The sequence below is a fragment of the Crinia signifera genome, chromosome 3 (genome assembly GCF_055691185.1).
Source record: "Crinia signifera chromosome 3, ASM5569118v1, whole genome shotgun sequence".
Lineage (NCBI taxonomy): Eukaryota > Metazoa > Chordata > Amphibia > Anura > Myobatrachidae > Crinia > Crinia signifera.
The window spans coordinates 124198359-124225969 of NC_139219.1; the positions used below are offsets into that span (position 1 = coordinate 124198359).

Here is a 27611-nt window from a genome sequence, read left to right on the forward strand (position 1 = left end):
CCATGGCTATGTAACACTGACAGGGCCAATCCGCCCCTGTCAGAGAGAGCTATTAACCATGCCCCCACAGCGGCGAAAATGGGGCGTGACCTCATTGAAATAGGCCACACCCACAACAGTAGGCCATGCCCCCTAAAAATTTTGGGCGCACCTCCGGCGCGCAAAAGGTGCCCCCCTCCCCGAGGGCTGCTTAAAATTATTTCCCGGGCTGCTTTTAATTCCCAATCCGCCCCCTGGTGTGGGCACAGGTGTCAGTGGTCTGCAGCAACACAGAGCTCGGCTGTCTCAATTACTGCTGCCCGAAGACACTAGGGTGTGAATCTCACCTGCCCTTGCACCGCGTCCCGCCATTGCCAGCTCAGCCTGCCCGGCAGTCACAGTCACCAATCTCTCACACACTGGCCCATGAACCCAGTGATGACATGTGTGGGTGGTGGGGGTAACACAGGGACTGGTGGAAGCTGCCAGAGCAGGACACTTACCCCGGTGCTATGCGGTGCAGGCTTTCCGGGACCAGGCGGCTACAGAGACGGGTGCAGGCGCAGCGTCTGGAGGGACCAGCGGCAGTTAGCAGCTGGACCATGCTGGAGGCTGCAGAGGTACCTGGAAAACTAGGTGGACACTGCTGGTCAGTGTCCACCTACTTATCGGGCAGTTGGGAGAACTTTCCCCACACACCAAAACGATCAGCTGGGAAAAATCAAACAGGTTGTCCGGGGTTAAATGCTTGTTGTCACAGTGGATTACATGCTTGTTTCCCAGGGGGGGTCAAATGCTCATTACCCAGGGGGCTAAATACTTGTCACTCAGTAGTAGGTGCACAGTGCTGCTCGCAGCTTCCCCCCGCCACAGCGATATCACACAGGAATATACTCTGAAGCTGGCAAACTCCCCCTGGCAACGAGCATGTAACCCATGGCCTTTATAAATAAACCACTAGCAACGATCATGTAACCCCTGGCAACAAGAATGTAGGTAAAGGGCATTTATGTGGCATATGTAAGACATTATGGTGTGTGGTGTAACATGTAATGGGCATTACAGCGTGTGGTATAATATGTAATAGGCATTACGGTGTGTAATATATGTAATGGGCATTACAGTGTGTAATATAATGTGTAGTAGGGATTATGATGTGTGGCATAATGTGCAGTAGGTATTAAAGTGTAAATGTTTGCTGTGCCACGTACTATTTCTATTTATAGCATGTGTGTCGAGGCGGATGGTGGTTTTGCCAGATTTGAAGTGAGGGTGGTAATACTCTCACTACTCATAACGGGGTTGGGATGAAGGGGGTACACTCATTCTCTATGAAGGGTGTAATGATGAAGAGGGTAGGTACCATCACTCACCAAGGTGGGCTGATTTTTTTAATGAAGGGGGTACTTCCATGGAAAAGAATAATTGGCTGCACTGGAGGCAGCCATTACATGGGCATTCTTGCCACCAATACTCTCAGCCTCTATGATCCACACAACTACTATTGCTTGAAGGGGTGGGGCCCCCTGAAATATTAGTGTATGGTGCCCCAATATTTCTGTTGTTTCTAGTGCGTGCCTGCCGCTTCTGCGGGACTGGCTGGCCTGGCTCTGGCGGTCCCTCTCTGCCTGTGATGTCTGCACAGGCAGTCCTATGAGTGCCGCGGGTCCATGGATTTGCATGATGACGTGATGAATGCTGGACCTGCATTGCCCGGGACTCAGACACTTTGTGTGATGGCCAGGGATAGATTTTCTGGGGCCCATCCACGGGCCCCTTTGTACCTGTCAGGTCCTAGGCAAGCGCCTAGGTGAAATCCTGCCCTGTACAGAATGTGCTCCTCTAATCACTCCATAGAACATATGGAAGACACAAAATATTTGTGGGAATACCTAAAAAATAGCTGTTCTCAAGGAATATGCCGCAGATTTTTTTTATTTTAAATAGGCACCTTATAAAAAAAGGAAAAAAATAGCAAATGTGGACTCCAGGAGGATCTCACCGTGTCCACCAATGGTGGAGCAGACAGTCCAGCAGCACCGTTCATCCTTACCTTTGAGAAAGCAGCGCGGGCACGTTCAACCAATGGGAAACAGAAGGGAGGACAAGCCCCCGGAACGGCTCTTATTCCGCCCAGCCCATCAGTGGCTCGCGTTCACATTCAGGCCGCCGTGTAAGACAAGTACGGTCACCTTGGCGCCATCTTCCAAGTCAGGCTTGTGTGAAACAGCGGTACACATACCACTGGAATAAATGGAATTAGCACGAGGTCATGTATGCTAAATCAGCAGACACTCACATAAAGTTCCACAATGGAGGCAATTAATCACGAAACCAAAGAGGTCTTAACAACACAATTGCCAGAATCCAATATGGCCGGGGGGTGTTCGGGAAAGGCAGTCTCTTCTTTCTACTGGGCACCTATCACAGCTGAGAGGAGGACGTGTAGTCACGTGGTTTTTGCGCGCTCCCGAGTTTTGCTAGCCGCTGAATTGTTGTGGGTTGGGGCCGGGAATAGCTGCCAGGGAGCAACCGTACAATCCGGGCAGTCAGAGTCGCGTCCTACCCTGTCAGTGACTAGGCTTACCAACCGACCATCATGGCAGGGGTGCTGGCACGCAAGGCGGTGGACTATGTCAAGAGCAAGGAGTTCCGAGAGTATCTCATGAGGTGATGGCCGGGGTTGGGAGAAGGTCGCGGTGTGACATTGCTGCAGTGCCTGATACCGGATAGCTGTGTTGGCAGTGCTGTTCTATGTGCTGGAATGGCTTGTCCAGGAGATCTCATAATATATCATTGTACATTACTTAAGGCTGTAGTGGAGGAGGGGGGGATTAGAATTGTCAATCGTACATCTTATTGCTGTATACTCCCATTTATGCATTACTGCGACTAGCTGCTGGGCTTCCATCAGAAATGAAGGATCTCGGGACAACAAAATAGGGAGGCTTACCCTATTGTCACTTTAAACCGGGACAACAAAGATTTACGCAGGTTCTGCAGCTGGCTTCAAGCCTGCACTTCACCGGGTTGTAATCAGCCACAGAATCTGTGTAATCCATGAGTGTTTCTGTTAAAAAGGGGAGTATAGTAATCCTAAAAATGGGTAGGAGTTTTCTCTCATTTCAATTCCAATGCAACAATGTAGAAAAGCTGGTAATGGCACCTCAACTTCCACATCTTGCCCTGGACTTTCACACTTTTGAACACTGCACTATGTAGCCATAAGTGCAGCATGTAAATACAGTGGCGCTCACGGCTTATTGAATTACCCTCTATTGAGCACATTGGGGGAAATCTTATTATATGCAAAGTGTGCAAGTTGCTGCTGCAGTGGTGTTGAAACACTGACACTGAATTCCATACCCCTCAAGGCCCACACATCCCTGTGGTGAGTCCAAGCTGCCGCAAAGTTGGTCTATTGCCGCAGGGGGCAGCTGCAAGAGCATTGCCCGCATTTGTTTTCCCCACTTTATATCTTTGACTCCATGGGGCCAACTTAATTGTTCTTAGCACAAAGCTGCCACTAAATGGTACCCAATGGAACAATTTAATTGTTGCACCATACAGCCGCTCAGCCAGCGGAGGAGACACATTTTCCCTAGCAGCATACTGGGCTGCCATCCGATATGTGTAACAACTGTGATTTGCGCAGCTAAACCTTGTACTAATGGGTATGCATATGGAGCATGCATGCCCAAATACTGTAGTGACACAATTGAAAAGCTCAGGTGGGTGCCCAATATGCTTGGGCACCTCCAGAAATGACTTGCGTGTTCATTACTTATTAGGTCAATAAGATCCTTATTGCTAAATCTCATTTAATACACCCATGTTCTGGTTACCTTAAGGTGGCCATACATCTACAGATCGAATGTCAGATTGGGCTGGTTGTAACAAAATCCTGGTAATGGATGAGAGCAAATGACAGTTGACTATTTGCTTTGAAATGCTGGAAAACTGCCAAACTGTCAGATATTTCCAGGTTTTTGTTCCAACCAGCCCAATCTGACAATCGATCTGTAGATGTATGGCCACCTATACTTGATCTTATTGAGGAGGATCTTTAGTTGGGAAAAGTATTTTATTTATACAGAGCATTTTTTTGTACCCCTTTCACATTGCACAAATAACTCGGGTCCGACCCAAGGTGACATGCGGTGTGAAAGGGCCTTTCGAAATTAGCTGGGTCCAGCAACCTGGCATTCAGACCCTGGTTGCTGTGTTGTGTGAACAGGAACCCGTTCAAACTATAGGAAGGAGGCAGCATCATCTCCAAGCGACACCCTGTCCCATTTTTGAAGTGCACGACTCTACTTATTGCCGAGTCGCTGTGGGGGCTAAATATCGCAAATGCCGATACCTCCCATGCCAGACCCAATTTCAGTATATAGAGCTTTCAGTATTGTTGGTTTTGTGTCCATCTTTGTTTTCAGTGTTCTTTTATTTTATTTATTAAGTTTCTTATATAGCACATACATATTCCACAGCGCTTTATAGTATAGTTGAACATTCGCATCAGTCCCTTCCCGGTGGAGCTTACAATCTATATTCCCTACCACATGTACACACACACACACACACACACACAAGACATTCTAGGATTCATTTTGTTTGAAGCCAATTGACCTACTGTACCAGTATATTTTGGAATGTGGGAGGAAACTGGAGTAAACACAGAGAGAATATACAAACTCCAGTTTGGGCCATGCTTGGTATTGACCCCATGACCTTCGCGCTGGCCATGAAGTTCTTGTTAAACAAGTTGTTATAATTTGGTTACAACACTTTGAACAAGTAGAACTTGTTTGTGTGTTTACAGGCTACAGTTTCTGTTGGTATCTATTTTATTATCCCCTCCTCTCCTTTTAACACCCAGTAGATCTTTTCTTAGCAGTTGGTCAGATCTGAGTGATCACTACTTCCTTTCTAACTAGTGTTGTTCACCCAAACTTAAAAGGCAATACATTGAGGTCACTCCAACCACCTGCGCAGGTTGTAAATGCCATTGCTGCACTGTACAAACGCAGACAACGCCACCCAAGCTAGTACCCTTTTTAGTGGCTGTCTTGCAGGTTTGTGTTTGCAGCACTTTAAAGTTGTGAACAAAAAGATACAGCCATACTTACAGTACTTGCTCCTGCAATATATTTGCAGGTAATAGGATTGACCACCATCATTGCAGTCTGTGAAAGGCTGGTTGTGCAGAATTGCTGTGTTTGTAACCAGATTAACAACATATCTCTTAAGTTACGGTGTAATCTGTACCGTCAAATTTGCTATATTTTGCTACGTTATTTTTTTACTTGTAGTCCTGTTGTATAACCCTGCACTCATTCTGTCAATTATTTCATCCCAAGTTTCTTGGCATGATTTGGGGAAAGGAACTGGGTACATCCATCATCTGGTATTTGCCCCCTCCTTCATTGTGTGACACTAGCCCAAATGGTGCCCAGAACTGGTGGCATCACTGTTATTTGTTTAACCTCCTAGGGACATCATCCTTTCAGAAGTCTTTGGCTGTTTACGGGTATTTCTTCTGTGTGAAAGGGTCAACACGGGTCATAAATCCCGTGTCCTCGACCCTGGTCAATTCCCGGGTCGGAGACACGGGATTTACGACACGGGTGTGCCCTTTCACACAGAAAAAGGACCCGTGTATTTAATGAAATTCCCGGGTGGAACTGCTTCACCCGGGTATTTCATTTTCTGTGTGAAAGGGGTATGAGTCTGTGTTTTAGTGGCTTCTCCTATTACTTACTGGGATTTAACGGTTGAGTGTCTGCGAGATCACAATCAACGCTTTGGTTGTTGCTGATGTAAGATATAATTTACTGGAAATGTCAATTCTGCACTGTATGTAATCTTAACGATCCCATGAGGAGATCCCTCTCCTGCTTAGCATGGTGACATTAACGGGGAAAGACCTGGTTTTCAATAGAAACTGCATTGTCAAGGGAGGTTCCTCCCGTTTGAAATACCAACACATCTGCTAGACGTTTGAAAGCAACATGCAGAATGGGGCATTTTGAGTTTGGACTGTAAGACTGTCTAGGATAGGGCTGGGCAACACCGGCCCTCCAGTTGTTGATGAACCACACATCCCAGCATGCCTTGCATCAGTTTCAGCATGGCCACATAGCAAAACTAATGCAAAGCATCCTGGGATGTGTAGTTCATCAACATCTGGAGGGCCGGTGTTGCCCAGCCCTGGTCTATGAAGATGGCATAGGGCAGTGGTTCCCAAACTGTCAGTTTGGTTGCCCAGGACCAATGCACATTTATTATCATTGTATTTGGTAGAACCAATGCTGGTACCGGTCAATCATAAACTATTTGGATGAACGGAAGTGAATAATGTCCCTCCCCACATAATTAAACCTAAGGATGAATGAAGTATAAAAACAATTTTCTTTTATATTTCTCAGAATTTCTCAATAATAAACTTATATCCTAGTGGTTCCGTGAAAAAATTCTGATATTCTATGGTGAATTTAGTTAGGTTTGGGAAACACTGGCAGGACTACAAACAGTTCATGTTTTCCAGGTCTTCTCACAGAGTGAAATAATGAGCTTCACCTTTTTGGACTTTTTTTTAAATTATTTTTTTATTTTAAATGTTCGCAAATAATGAATCTAGTTCTATATATAATACAGGATTTATGTTGGGTCGTGAGGACTGAGTTTGAAAGCACTGGCATTGGAGATTGTGTGTGTTTTTTTTTTTTTTGTTTTTTTTTTAGCTGATTTTCTCTACACAAAAGTGAACCAAGTATTAATTCAATGAAACCTTATGCTCGAAATAGGGGAAGGTTTGGGTTTTATTGTTTTACAAAGCATTGAACATTGAGGGGTTTATTTATCATAAATGGGTTTTTTATTTTTTATCATAAGCAGCTTCTGCATAATTTGTGTTCCCACTATGAGCCAGATTCAGCTTCGTTTGCAGTTTTGCTAAAATGGCTAAGCTACAGTCATTGACATGCCGGGGGCCACCCAGCATTGAATAGTCCTGCCCTGCAATTGCATTTAGATTGTAATCGCATCGCAGGAATCACTGACCGCTGTGGTTAAGGTTGCCCCTGCTGAGAAAGGAAGACGCACTGCCGGTCCAAACACATTTGTGTTGTCACACCTCCTAAGTGCAGCGTAGTCTCTATCAACGCCCACCACTGTCCATCAAACTGGGATTACATCCTTCTGGGATGCGCATATGTAGGAGTGCAAAAAAATGTTCACACTTCTAAAACTCTTAATCAGACCCCATGTACAAATATATACACAAAAACAGCGGTGCCACTAGTGCACAGGGATCCATATAAAGTAAAACATTTTACAATTTAATGAGAAAGTAGCGTTAAATAGTTGTTTTTACTCTGTATCACAATAAGAATAAACATACATAATAAAGTTCTAGTACAATTATAGGATCATAATAAAATACTGTATATAATTAATGATTAACAAATGCAGTTACAGCAGCAGGTGAAATTCCACATGCGTTCCAGATTGATTAACCTGAAACTGCTAGTATAACAGTCTTTGGTGTGACTTGGAGATGTGGAATATAATCTCTATACGTCAAAAAATATAATCTCTATACGTCAAAAGGCAATGTCTAGCACATGGGTCTTCAAACTGTGGCCCTCCAGATGTTGTGAAACTACAAATCCCAGCATGCCTTGCCACAGTTTTAACACTCCCTTATAGCAAAACTGTGGCAAGGCATGCTGGGATTTGTAGTTTCATAACATCTGGAGGGCCACAGTTTGAAGACCCATGGTCTAGCATATATTGCTATAGTCCCAGTGAGTGGCTTTTCCGTCCTTCAGGAATTTCCAGTGTGGACACATTCTCAGTAGCCTGTAGATGTTATGCTTTCATTAGAGTAATAAGTTTATGCTCCCCTAAATGCCCAGAATCCGCAATCAACAGTGATCCTCAGTTTCCCTTTTGGGACAGTGGCACAGCTGAATAATTCCCAATTCAGCAATATAAGGGCAGTCACTCTGAATGCTGATGGTGAGTCTTGGATGTCCTTGCAGATGGTAAATATTGGAAATATGCCTGCATGCTGCTTGTGTCCAATAAACATTGCTCTCCTTAATACAGCGGGGATGCAGATGATGATCACCTTAAATTCATTAGAAAAGCTGATGTGCAGTATGGCAATTTTGATACAAGAATATTTCAACCTTTCTCTCTTCTGGCAGCTTTCTTGAGACAGCTTTATTATGTATATTTCTTCTGATACATAATAAAAGCATCACTGTTTAATTCTACTTTTCTCATTAAATTGTTACATTTTTAACTTTGTGTGGATTCCTGTACACTAGCAGTAGTTGCTAAATTGTAGTGGGCTAAAGGACCTTCCACACCCAGGGGGGAGGAGCAAGGCAGGGGGGCTTGCTCCTTCAGTATCCATGCCACCACTGGTTGCCTTTAATAACCAGGTGGTGAGCAGAGTGAGCCGCTGTGCCTGAAGCAAGTGAGCCCGCAAGGGTCCGTTTGGGTTCCTTGTACTGAAATTGCTCCTCCTCTCTCCGCCCCCTCTCCTTTCCTGTCACGTCACTTGGTCCATTAGCCCACTTGAAGTTAGACCTAACCGTACACCTGCAGCGCTGCTGTGTTTGTCTGGGTTTCTGTGTTTTTGTTGGAGGGCTGGCATCTCTATACAGATGCAGCAGCAAATCGTGCAAACCTCACATATATTTCTTCGCAAACTGGGTGGCAGGATAAACTTTCTCTTAACACATGCACAAGTAGCCTAATGCAGGTATTTTCACAGAAATATGAAGAATTCGGTACTTGTATAGTTTCATGGCGGCAGCTATGTAGTTCGCGTAGCGTCCATTTCAGAATCGGCGTTGTTTTCCCGTGACCAGCGTAGTCAGTCAGAAGTAGCGTGCTGTGTTCTCGCGACCAGCATAGTCAGCGTAGGCAGGTATGTAGTTAGCGTAGCGTCCCTGTCAGAAACAGCATCTTGTTCTCGCGACCAGCATAGTCAGGGACATCTAAATGTAGATGCTCTAGCATCTATATTTAGTTGGGTATAGGGGTGCAGCATGAAAAACACTATTAAACCTGTCGACAATGACAGTTGTTGATGTAACAGTTGTTGACCTTGTTTATTCCACCATCCACGCCAGCCCAAAACGTGGAGAGGGGATGCGTTGCACATTCTCCCGACCTTTTCATACCCCCACTATCTACATCTGCGTGGAGTTGATTTTATAAAGTGTGGCAAGCGGACGCGGATTACTTCACATGTTTTCTGTGGGGCTCGCTATGCTCACCACGCTTCAGGCTCAGTGGCTTGCTGCGCTTGCCACACTTTATTACATCAACTCCACTCCGACGTGGATAGTGGGGGTATAAAAAGGTCGGGAGGACATGTAACGCGGGGCTGGCTTGGATGGTGGAATAAACAAGATCGACAGCTGTTACGTCGACAACTGTCGTTGTCGACAGGTTTAATAGTGTTTTTCACGCACCCCTATACCCAACTAAATTTAGATGCTAGAGCATCTAAATTTAGTTGCCCCCTTTGTTGGCATCTGAAATAATTTACTACAGCTTCTAAATTTTGACGACCCCTTTGTTAGCGGTTTGCCAGGGTCTCTACTTTAGAGTCTCCTTTGTTAGTGTTGTTGGGCTGTGTATTTCTCTGTGGAACTAAAAGTGCCACAATGACCTGTCGCGGCAGGGCTGCCGTGGAGTCACTACGCTGACAACGTAGTTCAAGCTGCCGCCGTGAAACTACACAAGTAAGCCAGCCTAAAGGCCCCCATACATTAGGCCGACTTGTCCTAGGGACAAGTCGGACCCAATTTACCTGCGAGCCGCCCGGCAGCTCCCCGGGGAGCTGCAGGGCGGTGAGGAGTAGTGGGGGCGGGCAGCGGCGGCGGGCAGCGGCGGCTGCGGTGGTGGGGGCGGCCAGCGGTGGTGGTGGGGGCGGCCAGCGGTGGTGGGGGCGGGCGGCGGGTGCGGTGAGCGCTGCTGACCTGGCCGGGCAGTGTACTTACTTACATAGCAGCAGCGGGGACGGGCAGCGCAGTGGCGGCTATTATATTTTGAAAATACTTGTCAAATGACCGTCCGCTCTCTGATTGGCCGGAGAGCTCTCAGCCAATCAGAGAGCGGCCGGTCATTTGACAAGTATTTTAAAAATATAATAGCCGCCACTGCGCTGCCCGTCCCGCTGCTGCTATGTAAGTAAGTACACTGCCCGGCCAGGTCAGCAGCGCTCACCGCACCCGCCGCCCGCCCCCACCACCGCTGCCCGCACGCACCACCGCCCGGCCAGGTCAGTCAGCCGGTGCTCAGGGACCCGCTGCCCGCCCGGTGTCTGCATGTATATGCCTGTCAGGTGGCAGGCATATGCATACAGGGAGGTCGGACGTGATCGTATGTACAGACCGTCCGACCTCCCTGATCCGGTCTGATGCGCACGGGACCGCGCATCGGATCGGATCAGATATCACACACATACGATTTTGGGCCGATTTCATCCGATTATCGGCACCAAGGGCCGAAATCGGATGAAATCGGACCAAAATCGCATGAAATCGGACCAAAATCACATAGTGTATGGGGGCCTTAAGAGCTACTCTGATAACGTGGCTTCAATTAACTACAGAAGTGAGGCAGCCGTTGACTACGCTGATAACGTAGCTTCAAACAAACGTAGCATAGGCTGCTGCCGGGGCTACACTGATAACATTGGATTCAAACTTAAGCTGGCCATACATCAGAAAGATCGATCTTAAGATCGATTGCGCTCATGATTGTGTACAATTTCCCTTGAAATCCCCGGCAGTCCTTGGTGGTTTTTGGACATACAATCTAATCACAATCCATCATACAATCAGTCATACAATCCATCTGCTGTATGATTGTGTACACAAGATGTGCACAGAATCTGCATACAATCAATTGAGATTGTATGATTGGGTACAATATCTTTCTGATGTATGGCCACCTTTACGGCCCCCATACACTATGTGATTTTGGGACGATTTCATCCGATTTCGGCACTTTGGGCCGATAACCGGGGGATATCGGCCCAAAATCGCAGTTGTGTGACATCTGATCCGATCCGATGCGCGGTCCCGTGCGCATCGGATCAGGGAGGTCGGACGGTCAGCACATAAGATCATCCGACCTCCCTGTATGCTATGCATATGCCTGCCCACCTGACAGGCATATGCATGCAGACACCGGGGGAGCACGGCGGGCAGACACACTGACCTGGCCGGGCATGCTGTGATCACAAATAGCAGCGCTGCCGCTGCGGGACGGGACGGGACGCACAGTGGCGGCTATTAGATTTTCAAAATACCTGTCAAATGACCGGCCGTTCTGTGATTGGCTGAGAGCTCTCTCAGCCAATCACAGAACGGCCGGTCATTTGACAGGTATTTTGAAAATCTAATAGCCGCCACTGCCCGTCCCGTCCCGCAGCGGCAGCGCTGCTATTTGTGATCACAGCATGCCTGGCCAGGTCAGCATCACTCGCTGCACCTGCCGGGAACTCATTTGAGAGCCGCCGCCCGCCCCCACTACTGCCGCTGCCCACCCCACTGCTCCTCACCGCCCTGCAGCTCCCCATTTGTTGCCTGTGATAAATCGCAAGCGATTTATCACATGTAAAAACTGGCTCATCAAGTGCCAAATTGTATGTGAGCCTCCCGGGAGCTGCCGGGCGGCTCACAGTAGAATTGGGTCCGACTTGTCCTAAGGACAAGTCGGCCTAATGTATGGGGGCCTAACGTGTAGAGCTGCCGCTGTGAAACTACACAAGTACCCAGAATTCTATTTACATATGGATCTGTTGGGACTGACATCACAAATGGGCCAGCTGCATGTGCCCACCCATTTAGATTTCGAATTCATGTCTCCTCTGGTGTATGAGCTGTTGGCAGATCGCCCATATTCACAGCATGATTTGCCTATATGTCTTTCGATATATCGGCAGTGTTGCACAGTTGATGCCAGATGTCTGTGAACAGCGCTGTTCAGACATACAGTATCTCTGGTACACACTGTCCAAAGGTCCAGCGATGTATCTGGGCAGCTTAAAGGTGCGTACACACGGGGCAATATGATCGCTGGCAATATATTGCTAGCAATATACTGCTCAGCAATCATATTGCCCCATGTCCCGTTTTCATCTGCGACCAGAGATGGTCGCAGATGAAAATTTAAACACTGCTGGGTGAAGAGGCAGGGGATGTCGCTGGTCGGAGGAGCATGCTCCTCCGACCAGCGACCATTCAGGGGCTGAAAACGGGTGCGCGCACCCGGCGATTTATCGCTGGTGCACACTCCAATCACTGGCAATATGGTCGCTCAGCGACCATATTCCCAGCGATTTCAGCCCCTATCGCCCCCGTGTGTACACAGCTTAACTCTCAGGTTAGATCGTGGACCTCAGTTGTGTATGTATATGATTGCCTTGCCTTATTGCAGAAAACATTAAGTGCTATAAAGAGCAATCACTTGTTATCTACAATGAGATGTTGTAGGAGTTGTTCATAAATGAATAGGATAATTGCGTTTATGTATGCCTTTCAGCCTTCCATAAACTGCTGTGGTACTTAAAGTAGATAGCTGAAATTCTGTCCTAAATAGGACCTTCTAATTCACCCCAATTCATTAAAATACACTCACAGAATGAAAAGCTTATCTACCTAAACAAAAATGTCATGCCACTTCTAAATGCTGTGATCTGTGGTGGAATGTGAGCATGTGGGAATGTCACATGCACAAAGTACAGTAACTGCTTTCTACAATGTGCCCTTCAAAGTTGTCCTATGCTATCAAGATACCAATCAGTATTTGTGCAAACAGGTCCTGTATATAAATGGCATATGTCCTAGCCAAGTGGTTTTTAAACACAGTCCTCAAGGCTCCCTAAACAGTCCCTGGTTTAAATATTCCCATGGACAAGCACAGTTGGTTAAATCAAATTGACTGTGGTATTAAGTCACCTATGGTCAGGAATGGGTATCCTTTAAAACCTTGACAATTTGGGTGCCTTGTACATATATATATTTTGGGCCATTAGTGCAAATAGCAAGTTTCGTTTTTGTACCATACATAGTATGTATGTAAGTAGTAATTGTCATTTAAACATTTTTACCTTATAGAAAGCATAGAGTAGCATAACAAGTTCTGTATTACAGATCAATGTTCTTTAATAGGTTACTATCTTAAAGCAGCAATAATAATAATAAACCAAAGTCACACTCTATACATATGACAGTTAAGCTGCCCATACACGGTCTGTTTAACGGATCCGTTTGGCACTTAAATAGCACGCATCGGATCGCATCCCTAGTGCATGCACTGTGATCCGATGCGATGTGTACCTAGTACAAAAAGTATGTGCAGCACATACTTTTTGTACCGTACTGCGGGAGCGCGCATCGCACAGTACTAAACGGAGCCGGCGAAAACGGACCGTGTATGGGCTGCATTACTCTAAAGTAGCACCATGTTACAAACCTAGAACGTCCGCTATGAACCATGTACATTAATGAATGTATGATAAATGGTGAACTGATATTCCATCTCCTCTCTATTAGAGGTACTCCCCCCCCCCCCCCCCCCCCCATACACCATTACAGCCATATCGGTTTACACTGGTGAATTTCAAACCTTCTGATACGTGTCCCACGGGATATTTTGAAAAGGCTACCCTATATTGTGTATTGGACAAAAGTGAAATGTTAAGATTGTACTTGCTATGTGTTACTATGCTTGGGCAAAAACTTATAACACCAGTGTTCATTGGCTTAATAGTTATGGAATAATTCCCAGTTGTAGGGACTTGCATAACCCAGGGTATAAGAAAAAAATAAACTTTTTATTCAAATCTGGATATACTTAAAAGTATAAAGTTATTGCGAGTAAAATAGTAAATGAAGGCTAAAAGCAAAAAATTAAAAACTATGACCGAAATGATGGGGTAAATTGGAAAATACTAACTTCAAAATATCTGCAACACGTATTCCATATTTATCTGCTTCTTCAGTAAAGTGTAACACTTAAGGGTACGTTGTGCGAACTTTTCCCCTCTGAGAGATTGCACACAACCACCCATTCAGCCGCCCAGGACCTTTCCAGGTGGCAGGATCACGTGATATATCGTATGCGGTCCTTTCGCATATAATATATCGCACGTGATCCCAGCCAAGCCTGTCCGGCTCGGATGCAATCCAATAAATTGCTTTGTCAGCTGGTGAGACTCTGAGGCTCAGTTGCGATGTGCACAGCACTGTGTATCGCACCTCATGCCATTTTTACACGTTTTATGCGGTTTTTCGCTGCAATCACAGTGTATTGATTATGTTTACACTTTATTTCATTGCACATGCTGCAATGGTCTTATGATGACTGATAAACTACAAAAATGTATTGGTTAGAATTTGGGCGCAGTACTGCCTAAAGATCTATCAAAACCAAAAAGATGTTGCCACATCTAGAACAAAATTCTACAAGGGGGTAGGAATTTACGTCAATCAAATGGCGCAAAGGTAACAAAAATTAATTCAAGCGTTCTATAAAATTAGTGATAAAAGTTCAAAAGTTCATGGGGTGTGATATGTCCCTTAAATTCACTGTCTGAATCCTTTAGTGCAAATGTGTGTAGATCTGGTCAGTTGATGGGGTGGAATGGATCTCATGATGTCCAGAAGGTCAACTGACAGTCATACGTCAGTAAAGGAGTATTGCACATATAAAGTATGTGTCCTAATGATGTTTGTGAAACAAAGCTTATAATTGAGTCATTTTATATATCGGGACATCGTTTGTCCTCTGGATATGTCAGTCTAGACATCATAGCTAGGCATGAATTTGTTGCCCAGTTGTTGTGAAGTCTGTACATGCTGTCAGTCAGTGGGCAGCCTTTAACGCCAGTATATCTGCAAAGGCTGACGCGATATGTCTGTGATCGGTGTCAGTCACAGATTTATTGTATGTACACACTCATTAACCCGATACAGATATATTAGTGTTCACTATAGGCTGTTTTAGCTAAAACAGCTAGGTCCCTGGGTCCCCGCTGTAGCTCGAATAAATACAGTGCAAATGCGCTTGGCATCTATTCGTGTTGATCAGGGAGCTTGGGGGATGCCCAGCAGCTCTGTAGGTGTCAGGTCCACCCCAACAGTGGCCTGGGTCCGCCCCCAACAATTACCTTGGTGGCCGGGGTCCACCCCAATAGTGATGTCGGTGGGCCCCTGAGCTCAAGGTGCCCTCTTTCCCCCTCCACTCTGGCAGGATCTTTATATATTGTTTGTTAGATCAAACGGATAACAGAGTGTTCTCAGCCACGCTGAGGGGACACACACCTGACACATCTGAGATCTATTCCATTGTAGCTCCCATCTAAACCTCACTGGATCTCTTTAATGGTTTCCATGACCAGCCCTGTGCTGGTTGCTATAGCCAAATTCTTGTGTGTGAATGCACGGGATCAGCTACGTTAAGCAGCTTCTTCCATTCTTGGTGCGCTTCAGTTAAGTTGCTCCCAGCTCTCGCAACTAGTCCCCGAGCCCTGCTTGCACCTCAGTAGTTTGCCAGTTTTGTCTATTATTTATCAGACAAATCTGTTTTTTCAATTGCTTCTCTACTTTTTGAACTGGCCTGTAACACACAGCCTGATAGGGAACATTAAAGTTGGTAGACACTATATATTGTACAATCTTGGTTTAAACACGTTCATTGCATCATGCCATCTTATGCGTTGCACGTCAGTGGGGCAATGCGATGTGTTGCACATTGTAGTGTATATGTGTGATGGTCTTGTGGTCCACACCACAGTCCCCAGAACAATATAAACAAGAAAAAAAAGGAGAATGGTGGCGTGTGCTCAACAGTGCTAAAAAATTGCAATAAAAGATCAATTGGGTATCACCTATAACCATTTATTTTAAACTAAAATATAGAGAATAAGAATAAAATTACATGTAGACATATAGTTAAAATACACTCTGTTGTATAGTACAGGACAATGGAATAGTTATACTTATAATCAATCTCACTTGTTCCTAGTTGTACTCTCCTTGGGTCATTAGATGTAGTCTCCCATGGTATCCATATTAAAACTGGTATGGTGGGTATCCATAAACCTGGTTGGATGCCTAATAAGCTGAATCCACTTGTATGAGAGAGCTGTTAGTCTCTTATTCTGGATAGGCTCCAATGATTGGCAGGTGGTGGTGTCCCAAATTGTATAATCCAGTTAAAGCTGTGTACACATGCTTAGATTTTTCCCTGTTTTCGATTCGATTTTGCTTATAGAAGCAAAATCGAATCCACATCGAATGGTTTTTAGGACACTTTCAGTCTGCATTCGATTCGATGGGCGCTCCCGTTTTCTCAAAATCGAAGTGAAAAATCTACTGTGCAGCCAAGGAAATCTTGCATTCGATCAAGTAAATCGAATGAGTACATTGTGAAATCGAATCGAATGCAAAAGTACAGATCTAATAGAAAATCGAATCTAACATCAAATCTAAAGCAAATCTAAGCGTGTGTACAGGGCTTAAGTTTGGCAGATGTGGAAAACCAAAATGGACAGGTGGTATGGAGAGCTCAAACAAAGGAGAAACTTTGAAAAAGTTGTTTGAGAACAACGAAACGTGTCAGTCCAGGCTACCCTCTGTTGCTAGACTTTGTACTCTGATTTTTTTTCCCCACTTGGACCAGCTCTCCATACCAACTCCTGTAATTTTGGTTTTCCACATCTGCCATACTGTTAACTGGATTATACAATTTGGGACACCACCAACTGCCAATCATTGGAGCCTATATCTCCATAGTGGGTCAGATGAAGAGAGAAAGTGGAAGGTGATAATGCAGCAGCCAATCATCTGTTTGAAAAATTATAGTTAGGAGTAGAATGTCTGGTGTGTAATCTCCTTCCACTGTATCTACACTTTCTCTTCACCAGCCTTAATACATCTTCCCAAATGTATCTTACTAAAGAAATGGACGTCTAGATCTGTGTATTTTATATTTTTCAAACTGACTTGCTAAAATGTTTTTGTTTTTTTCTCTCTCTTTCGCATGTCATGATTGTTTTCTGGATTTGTAAAATGTTGAATACAAAATCTACAGTACGGTAAGATTTATATCTAAATTTGTATGTTATTGTATATTACTCCCCATTTACTAAACTTTTTCTGAAATGCATTGTTCCAGATCCATATAGATGTATCCACATTAGGCTCGTAGATTTGCATCTTGGCTGCACCACAACAGTACTAATTTCCCCGTACATCTTTTGTAAACCAAGGTGAACAATTGAGGAACTATAGCACAATGAAGACATTTTGGGGTTTATTCTAGTTCATTCTTTCTGACAAAATCCTTCTTAGATGGACAAAACCATGTGCACTGCAGGGGGGCAGATGTAACATGTGCAGAGAGAATTAGATTTGGGTGAGTTATTTTGTTTCTGTGCAGGGAAAATACTGACTGCTTGATTTTACACTTCAATATAGATCTCACTTTGAAGAAAAACCCCACCCAAATCTAATTCTCTCTGCACAAGTTACATCTGCCCCACCCGCAGTGCACATGGTTTTGTCCATCTAAGAAGGATTTTGTCAGAAAGAATGAACTAGAATAAACTCCATTGTGAGAACGTCTCACATGCGACTCATGCCTGGCATATTGTGCAAAAGGCATAAGTGCATCAGGGCTTAAATCTGTAGTTTACATTTCCTCTCAGCGCAGTTACTGATGCACCCATGTGTCTGAACGTTGTCTGATTTTTTTATTTTTTTAATGTAATTTTTTTATGCTCATTATAGCCACATTAGGTATACAATAATATGATTGTATGACCCCAAAATAGGTTTAACGCACCCCCCCCCCCCCCCCACTATCCACGCCACCCTGAAGCGTGGCGAGAGGGGGCGGAACGCGTCTTCAGACCTTTTCATTCCCCCACTATCAACGTCAGCGTGCAGTTTTATATAGTGTGGTGAGCACCGCGAGGGGACGCGGATTATGTTACATGTATTCCGCGTCCCCTCATGGTTCTTACCTAGGCTTCTTTTCCTTGTATTTATTTTATGTCTTTGAATAAACTACTGATAATATTTCTAATATTTAAAATAGTATTCCTCCTTTCCAGCACTTCTGGGGACCAGTGGCTAACTGGGGACTCCCAATTGCTGCTATTAATGACATGAAAAAGTCTCCTGAAATCATTAGCGGCCGCATGACTTTTGGTAAGAGATTCTTTTAATTTATAAATTAAGAAAAAAATCATTGCATTTGAAGGAATATAGGGAGATCTGTACCTAAATGTCTTGTGGATGTCCCCATTTCTAGAGCTACCAGCGTTGTTGGCAATGTAAGTGTGACAGAATCATTATAAATTTGAATTATTTAACAAAGATGTGAAACGCTGCCTAGAAATATGTGACCAGTTTATAGAACAATGACTCTTAACCCACTATTTATATATTTAAAGTGAACTGACCTTATTGTACCTTAGGAGAAAATTACAACATATATTGTTATCTGGAAAGGCAACACTTTTCAGTATCATCTTTAGCAAACAAATTTCTCTAGACTGCCTCTTTTATAACTTTACTTTTTTTCACTTACTTATTAACCCCTTCAGTGATGGGTTTTTTTTTTTTTTGAGAGCGCTCAATAAAAAACCCACCACTGAGTGTCCTAGGGCTGATCACTATATTAGCTGCTGCCCGGCCCTTCCCCCGGCAACCTGGCTGTGTGTGGCGTGACGGTACAAGGGCATGTTGCACACAGCTAAGGGGGGGGGGGTGGAGGCGGGTCCGGGCAGCTGGAGCAGCGCAGACAGCGAGAATTTCTGGGTTTGCCAACCCGGGCACTGGAGCATAGCCCGGAAATTTCTCGGGAATGCAAGGGAAGGGGTTACACCACAGTTTGAATGCGAAGGTTTTGGCTTGTGTGCTGTGAGTGAAGATGTGTCCATGTACATCTAGGGGCCTTCATTCTAGTTGGTTCGACACGCTGCGAGTTCGCAATGGTGACCAATGTTTCCTACTTGCACATGCGTAGGTCTTCACTGCGAGCAACCTCGGAGACTTGCATAGTGTCTGTGGCGCTCACAGCTTTGGGGGGGGGGGGGTGCAAGGAGCGGGTAGGGGGATACCCAAGAAAATGCTGGGCGTCCCCATATGAACGGGGGTGGCTGCCTGGCTTCTGTGTGTTGGCAGCTGATGTCACTGGATGTCAGCTGCCCGCCCTGTTCACAGAGCAGGGCACCGCTAATCTCAGGCACCTCAAGAGTGACAGATTAGAGAACGCTTCTAAAATAATTTCTTTGGTTGGCGTCCATCTAATGATTTCGGGCACCCACACAAGGCTCCGAATTGATGTATATGCAAATCATAAATTCGCAGCGGGGAAAATCTGCAAATAGCGGGGGCCGATCTAACGCTGCTTTGCGAACCAACCAGAACGTTGTTTCACATTAAACAGAGTTTCTATTTCACTCATCCTGGTGACACAGCTCAACCTTGGGATGTAGGAGGGTCCAAAGGAGCCAGGCACCTATGCTAAAGACTTGAGAGGCAGGCTCCTCCCTTCTGCATCCCAGCAATCTTCAATTCGTTTTAGGTGCCCACTGGAGTGGGTGCTATGCTGAAGGGCTGCTGCAGCAGCCATGGAGAGATTAGCTAGGGTTTTTGTTTGTTTATTAACTTTTCACGTTAATTAGTGCAGGCACAGTGTGAGGATTCTTGAGAATCCACACACTGACAGCGCAGCAGGGGCTGACAGAAGTGAGTCCTGTCCGCTCCCTGTGCACTAAGAGACACTGTCTGGTCTCTCAGTGCAGTGCTAGAAACTCCCTCACTGAAGGGGTTTTCCTGGACCCTGGGGGACCCCGGAGCTGGCTCCCTGCATAGGGGGGATCTTGGGTGACGGGCACCCCGTGATGGCGCCCGCCATTTTGTAAGGGTTTCCAGGCTAAACTCTTTGGAGGTTGCAGCCTGGTACAGGAGCTCAGCAAAGCTGGGCAATTCCATGTGATCCTCATTGAAGGGGAGTCACAGGAATCAAAGAAACCTTCAGTGGGAGCGGCTTACAGGGGGAGAAAAGGCGCTAAATCCGGACTCCCCGCTGTAGCAGGGACTTGGTCTCTTCCCTCACTCTGTGGTTTGGCACCCTTTCTACTGCACTGTGCGGAGCTGAGTGGATATATCCTGCTGACAGTGATCATGTTTCTCCTGAGGCGACGCCATCCCCGGTGACTGCGGAGGGTCCTTCCAGCAGACCGCTAAGTACACTGCATATATTGACTTTGTACTGACGCCTGGCTTTATTTGCACTGTGTTGTTTTAACATGACTGAAAGGTGTGGTGCTGCTGCATTTTGGGAGGGAGTGTCGACCAGGGTGGATAACTGCAGATTTTGCAGTTTAAAATGAACCTCTGAACAGATGGACCATGGGGATATTTGCCCTATATGTGAGTCTGTGCCCAGTGGAGCGCAAGCCCAGTGGGCTGAGTAACCAGAGCCGGCATGGGCAGTTTGTTTGGGAAAATCTTTGTCTGCCTTCGTGCAGGTGTTAAACAGGCAGAGAGATGAAATGGTGAGATCTCCCAGACCATTGTCATCCTCTCGGTTGTATATGGGCTCCAAAGCAGGGGAAGAGGGAGTCAAGATGGCTTCCAAGGTGTCTGCCACGTCAGTGACGGCCAGAAGGCTAAAAGCTTGGGACGCCGATAATGATTCCAAAAAGTCTCTGGAGGCTCTGGATCTTAAAGGGGAATTAATATTTGGCTCTGAGTTGGAAAAACTCATAATACAGGCTACGGGGGGAAAGAGTATCTTTCTACCTTCATCCACTAATAAACAGGGCTCTTCCAAGTTCACTGCCTTTCGTCAGTCCTTTTGTCCCTCCTTTAGAGGGGATGCTTCTTACAGAGGCTCATCAGGAAGAGGGAGATACAGCCCTGGGAAAGGAAAAGGTCCCAGATCCCGTTTTGTTGCCTTTTGAAAAAAGCATGCTCCCAAGGGGGAGGATAAGCCCTCTACATGATGGGTTGGAGGCTCCCCGGTCTGGATTCAGAGTGGGGGGTCACCTTTTGCAGTACCTGGATGCTTGGGCCCTATCGAGTCAGGATGCCTGGGTTCTCAACGTAGTTTCCCAGGGATATAGGATCAACTTGAAAGGGACTCCTCCAAGGAGATTTCTTCCAACATCCTTACCCAGGGAGGCTCACTTAAGACAAGCCCTTTTGGGGGTGGAGAGATCTCTCCTCGAAACGGGTGTTGCAGTACCGGTGCCGCGGGAAGAAGGGGTTTTACTCCAGTCTCTTCTTAGTGCCCAAACCGGATCAGTCATTCAGACCCATTCTAAACTTGAAATATCTAAACCTGCATTTATGGGTGGATCATTTCAAGATGAGTCCTTGAGAGGAGAATTCCTGGCGTCCATAGATATTCAAGACTCCTATTTGTGAAGAACATCAATCTTTGGTGCGTTTCGCAATAGGCTATCTACATCTACAGCTTCGGGCTCCGAGGGAACAGCTCCGAGGGTGTTCACGAAGATTATGGCGGTAATGGCTGCTGCACACAGACTATAGGGAATTGTGATCATTCCATATCTGGACTGTTCAAAAGCAGAGTCAGCGGAGAAGTTACAGGAGAATCTGGCAACAGCGGTACAATTTTTACAAAAACATGGATGGATTCTGAATCTACAGAAATCTAATCTTTGTCCTACCCAAAGGATACAATTTGCCATATGCCAGCTAGTGCGAGCAGTCCATCGGTATGGCTTTGCTTGAAACTCCTAGGCAAGATGGTGGCGACGTTCGAAACACTTCAGTACGCCAGATTCCATTCCAGGCTGCTGAAATGGAACATTCTGGCGTGTTGGTCAGGGAATCCAAAGCCCATGAAGGCAGAGACTGTTCTTTTGACGGTAGAGACAAGGACCTTCTTACTATGGTGGACCGATGTGGAGTCTCTCCAATTGGGACGATCTCTTCAGTCCTGGGAGTGGCTGGTGGTTACCACCGATGCAAGTCTCAGAGGCAGGGGAGCTGTAGTCCTGGAGTCGAGGTTAAAGGGCCTGTGGTCCAGGGAGGAATCTTTACTTCCAATCAATGTGCTGGAACTGAGGGCAGTTTGGAATGTGCTAGTGCAAGCGGAGAGTCTGTTGAGGGGCTTACCCATTCGAATTCAATCGGACAATGCCACGGTGGTGGCCTACTTGAACCATCAAGGGGGTACTCGCAGAAAGATGGCGATGAAAGAAGTCACCAAGATTTTCAAATGGGCAGAGAACGATGTTCCGACCTTGTCTGCTGTGTTCATTCCAGTAGTTAGGAATGTGGAAGCGGACTTCCTCAGCAGAGAGGACCTCCTGGAAGGGGAATGGGCCTTACATCCGGAAGTTTTCCAGGAACTAGTGTCTCGTTGGGGAATGCCCAACCTGGATTTGAGGGCATCCAGGAACAATTGCCAGGTGTCCAGGGTTTGTGCCAAGACCAGAGACCCGTTAGCATGGGCGGTGGACGCCATGACCATGCCTTTGGATTTCGGGATGGCGTATGTTTTCCCTCTGTTTCTCATGATTGCTCGGGTCCTCAAGAGGGTGAGAGCGCAGAGAGCATGTGTCATACTGATAACTCTAGACTGGCCAAGGAGATCCTGGTATTCAAACATTCTGAGCTTGTCGATAGTTGTAGTGACTACCGCTCCGTCCGGATCTTGTCAGACAAGGTGTGTTCCTGCATCAGGACCCTCTTCGGCTCAGTTTGACGGCGTGGCTCTTGAAACCGCCATTCTTAAGAGAAAAGGATTTTCAGATTAGGTTATCCGTACTATGATTAGCACAAGGAAACCAGTTTCTGCGGCTAATTATTACAGGGTCTGGAAAACCTACATTAGATGGTGTGAGAGACCAAAGGTTCACACGTCCAGGTTTAAGGTCTCCAGGTTATTGGATTTTTTGCAAGATGGTTTTGCTTCAGGGCTGAGTCTTCAGTCCCTTAATGTACAGTTGTCAGCTCTTTCTATCTTTTTTCAGAAAACTGTGGCATTATTACCAGAAGTTCAGACTTTTCTGCAAGGGCCCCTTGGGATTTATCTTTGTTATCGGTTTTACAGAAACCTCATTTGAACCATTACAGGTCAGCTGACCTAAAGTTTCTTACTTGGAAGTTAACTTTTTTGTTCACTATTGCTTCCGCTAAAAGGATTTCGGAGTTACGAGCCTTATCTATCAGGTCTCCTTTTCTGGTTTTCCATGAAGATAGGGCTGTTTTAAGAACAGTTCCTAAGTTTTTACCTAAAGTTGTTTCTGCTTTTCATTTGAATCAGGAAATTGTTATTCCGTGTTTTCCCCTTCAGAGGTAGTCAAATAGGGACAAATTAAAGAATTTGGATGTGGTTCGTGCATTGTGCATCTATGTGGACAGAGTGAAAGAATTTCGTAAGACGGATCTTTTACTGGTTTTGTACGATGTACATAAGGATGGACTGCTTCTAAGCAGACCATTGCTCGATGGTTGAGGTCTGTGATTGCTTATGCTTACACTAAAGTGGGCAGACCAGTGCCTTCCAGGATCAATGCTCATACCACCAGATTGGTTGCTATCTCTTGGGCGGTGTGCCACGGGGCTTCAGCAGACCAAGTATGTAGGGCTGCCACTTGGTCCTCTGTTCACACATTCACACAATTCTACAGGTTCCATGAGTTTGCGTCGGAGGATGCATCATTTGGGCAAGCAGTGATGAGAACTGCGGACCTGAGCGTACCCTCCCAAAGGACCGGCTCTTGAACGTCCCAAGGTTGTGCTGTGTCACCAGGATGAGTGAAAGAGAAAAAGGGATTTTTGTAAGAACTTGCCGTTCAAATCCCTTTCTGTTTCATCCTGGGACACAGCGATCCCTCCCTTTACGCTCAGTAAAGTAATACCGTTTCATGTGTTGTCATGTTTTATTGGTTATGAAAATTGATTGTGCATATTAATATATTCAGGCATTGTACTGAGTTAATGTAGATATTCGGTTGCCCCATTTAAGTGGCTAGAAGCAGACCTGCACACTAATTATATTTATTTTCTCTTATAATTTGAAAGAGAATCAATTATATAAGAGAGGACCCCTGATTTTCAATGAAATTTGGGGGGTGCTGTACCCAACAGTCATAAACTGAACATTTTATGTAGAGAGAAAAAGGGACTTTTCTATGGGACGCACACTAATGCAAATTTAATAAAACTTAACTTTTAATGAAATTATCAAATTCCCTTTTAATATGTCGAGGGAAATAACAGTGAAATAAAGTTAAAATCCCGGACACACACAAAACATACACACATATATAGTGCTCGAAGAGGTGTATTAATATCTCTCAATAATACGTCACTGTGGTTTTAATACACCTTTTTATTCAATTCGAGCACTATATATGTGAGTGTTTTGTGTGTGTCTGTGATTTTAACTTCTTTATTTCACTGTTATTTCCCTCGACATATTAAAAGGAAATTTGATAATAATTTCATTAAAAGTTAAGTTTTATTAAATTTGCATTAGTGTGTGTCCCATAGAACAGAAATACTGAGTTAATGTATCCTAGTGTGCATAGAAGTTGAACTGAAGATTGCTGGGATGCAGAAAGGAGGAACCTGCCCCTCAAGTCTTTAGCATAGGTGCCTGGCTCCTTCAGACCATCCTACATCCCAAGGTTGACCTGTCACCAGGATGAGATCAGAGAAAGGAATTCGTACGGTAAGTTCTTACAACAATCCCTTTTTTCTAGTCCTGCCAAGCAATGGTATGAAAATTCTACATTACACTATATTCCAGGAAAACCTGTAGCGTTATTTTTTTTATGCAGTTAGAGCAGCAGTCTCACACTGAACATAGGGGTTATCATTTTAGCCGGCAGAAGGGTCCTATTCGTTTTGCTATTTAATGTAAAAAGTTGCAATTAACGATACCCAGCACTAATGTTGCACAGAGCCAATGCCTCATGTATCACATGGAGGGTAGACTTTTGTGGACACCTCTGTATATCTGCTACAGGAACCTGCAGTGATTAGAGTGCATACAGTGTTGCAACTGGAATATGCAGCTACACTGCCTGCGGTGTACATGTCTTTTGTGCTGATAGCTGGAAAGACAATACAGCAGGCAGTCACTACCTTAAGTAATTATTGAAGTTTTTCACAAATTTTAGACCTTTTAACTTTTATGAGAAATTTTAGTGTCCCCTAGCAGTGCTTTTTGCATTACTATTTAGCAAAATTATCTGTGCCCTTTGACCTGATGCTTTATCTTGCATAATTAGCTATATAAATGTACTCCTAAGTTAAGGGTGACATAATGTACTGTATGTATAATGGCAAAAGTACTATCCTATTCCATGGACAGGGAAGAGAACAAGGCAAAAAATTGAATTCAGACAAATAAAATCCGTATGTGCCTGTATGAGAGCAGTATACCCAGTGTGATTTGAAAATCCAATGTTCAGTTTGCACAGTTGTCAGTGTAGACAAAATAAATATTTTCGTTGGAAGAGAACGAGTGCTGTTCTCTAGCCTTCATTTTGAAAAGCCAAAGGTTAATTTATCATTTATTGATAGAAATAATAAAATATTTGTATCCGTATTTGAAAAGGCCCATACACACTAGGTGATTTTGAGCTCACCTTTTCTATTTTGAGCTACTTTGATCTCAAAATCTCCTAGTCTGTATGGGTATATCTCTATCGGTCTCTAAATAACACACAAGTATGTCTACAGTAAGCATTACATGCTATGCACATCTACACTATTTTTGTATTAGTACTAGCTGTGTTAAATCACAATGGGCCTTATTTTGGTTCATTCTTTCTGACAAAATCCTTCTTAGATGGACAAAACCATGTGCACTGCAGGGGGGGCAGATGTAACATGTGCAGAGAGAATTAGATTTGGGTGAGTAATTTTGTTTCTGTGCAGGGAAAATACTGACTGCTTTATTTTTACACTGCAATATAGATCTTACTTTGAAGTAAAACCCCACCCAAATCTAATTCTCTCTGCACATGTTACATCTGCCCCACCTGCAGTGCACATGGTTTTGCCCATCTAAGAAGGATTGTGTCAGAAAGAATGAACCAAAATAAGGCCCAATGTCTTTTGTGTTTAAGCGATGAATATAACAGTGGTTTCTACATGCATATATGTGTAATTTATTGGTCATGACATTTTTATTTATTTTTTTTCCAGCCCTCACCTGTTATTCACTCCTTTTTATGAGGTTTGCTTACAAAGTGCAGCCCAGGAACTGGCTACTGTTTGCATGTCACTTTACTAATGAAGGCGCACAACTTGTTCAAGGCACACGGCTGATCAAATTCAAGTAAGTCCTGGGACTACACTATTTAAGGACCCAACCTGTGTATTGTCAAGAGAGACTCCCTGCTGGGGATTATAGTTCCTACACTGCCACTATATATTTTCTGCATTGCAAATGATAGTCTTACTAAACTTTATGCAAATAGAATATAAAGGCGATGGGGTCTTTTTGTCAAGTCACATTTCCATAAAAATATGCAGAAACAGAAATTGTATATATTCCCACTATTTACTGCTAGCTTAATGGAGGGGATTTTGTAGAAACCTCCCACAGAAGTTTAATTTGAACTTCAAACCGCAGTTCCCATTAATATCAATGGTGACTGCAATCTGACCCCAATTTACCAAGTTTTTCTTTGTCAGCATATAGCCCCATTGGTTTACTCCACCTACAGATGGCATAAACAACTTTATGCCTAGGGAGACTTTCACACAGGAGAGTTTACTCCATCTGGCTCAAGAAACTGACACTGTGTCATTTTCCTCTGAAAATCTCTGAATTGCCTAGAATGTTCTCACAAGACTGTAGTTATCAAACTGTCCCTGCAAATGAGTTATTTCACACTGGGGATATTTTTGTCCCAGGATAGACTGTGTATAACTGTGGCTCTGCTGCCATGACCTAAGCCTCTAATTCATTAATCCTGTGTTGCTCTAGCAGTTTTATGCAAAATGTTCTTTTTGCCATCCTTATTCATCCTGTTAAACTATATTAATTATCAAAACAAAATATATCTTTTTTTATTCTAGATTATCTCAGAAAGAACCTACCGAGGAGAAGTAAGGATGCAAAGCCAGTCTCCACCATGAAATATTTGCCTCTGTTAGAACCATAGGATCTTGCCAACAGATTATTTGCACTGTACATTGTATTATTATTAATCCAGAACTTGACATCTACCACTACAGTCTTTATGACCTTATCTGATTACGAACCTATTTATACTAATCTTGTTAATATTATCATTTGACCTGTTTCCGGTGCATCTATGGCCTATGTGAACACTGAGTGTGAGTAAATATGGGACGTGGGATAAGTCATCAAGTGAGATGCCTTAGTTTTAATTAATTCAAAGTCAGATATGAGTGACCTCACTATTGAAGTAAAAGCCTTTATGAATATCTCATGTTATTCATATCTGATATGGATTTTTAAGCAAACAATAAAATATCTTTGTACGAGTACAGTGATTCAGATTTTTGAGGTGTAGTTGTCTTGTCATTTAATAATATTATGCATTGTATAGATATTTT

At 44.5% G+C, this 27611-nt stretch overlaps 1 protein-coding gene across 1 annotated transcript; it reads left to right on the forward strand.

Annotated features, from left to right (window-relative positions):
* Positions 1-2427: 2427 nt before the first annotated feature.
* On the forward strand, positions 2428-27542 carry MPC1 (mitochondrial pyruvate carrier 1). The gene is made up of 5 exons (XM_083176466.1): positions 2428-2649; positions 12753-12756; positions 18134-18230; positions 26229-26361; positions 27108-27542. Exons 1-5 carry the CDS (start codon positions 2579-2581, stop codon positions 27139-27141), a joined length of 339 nt encoding a protein of 112 aa, XP_083032592.1. The 5' UTR covers positions 2428-2578; the 3' UTR covers positions 27142-27542.
* Positions 27543-27611: the final 69 nt, after the last annotated feature.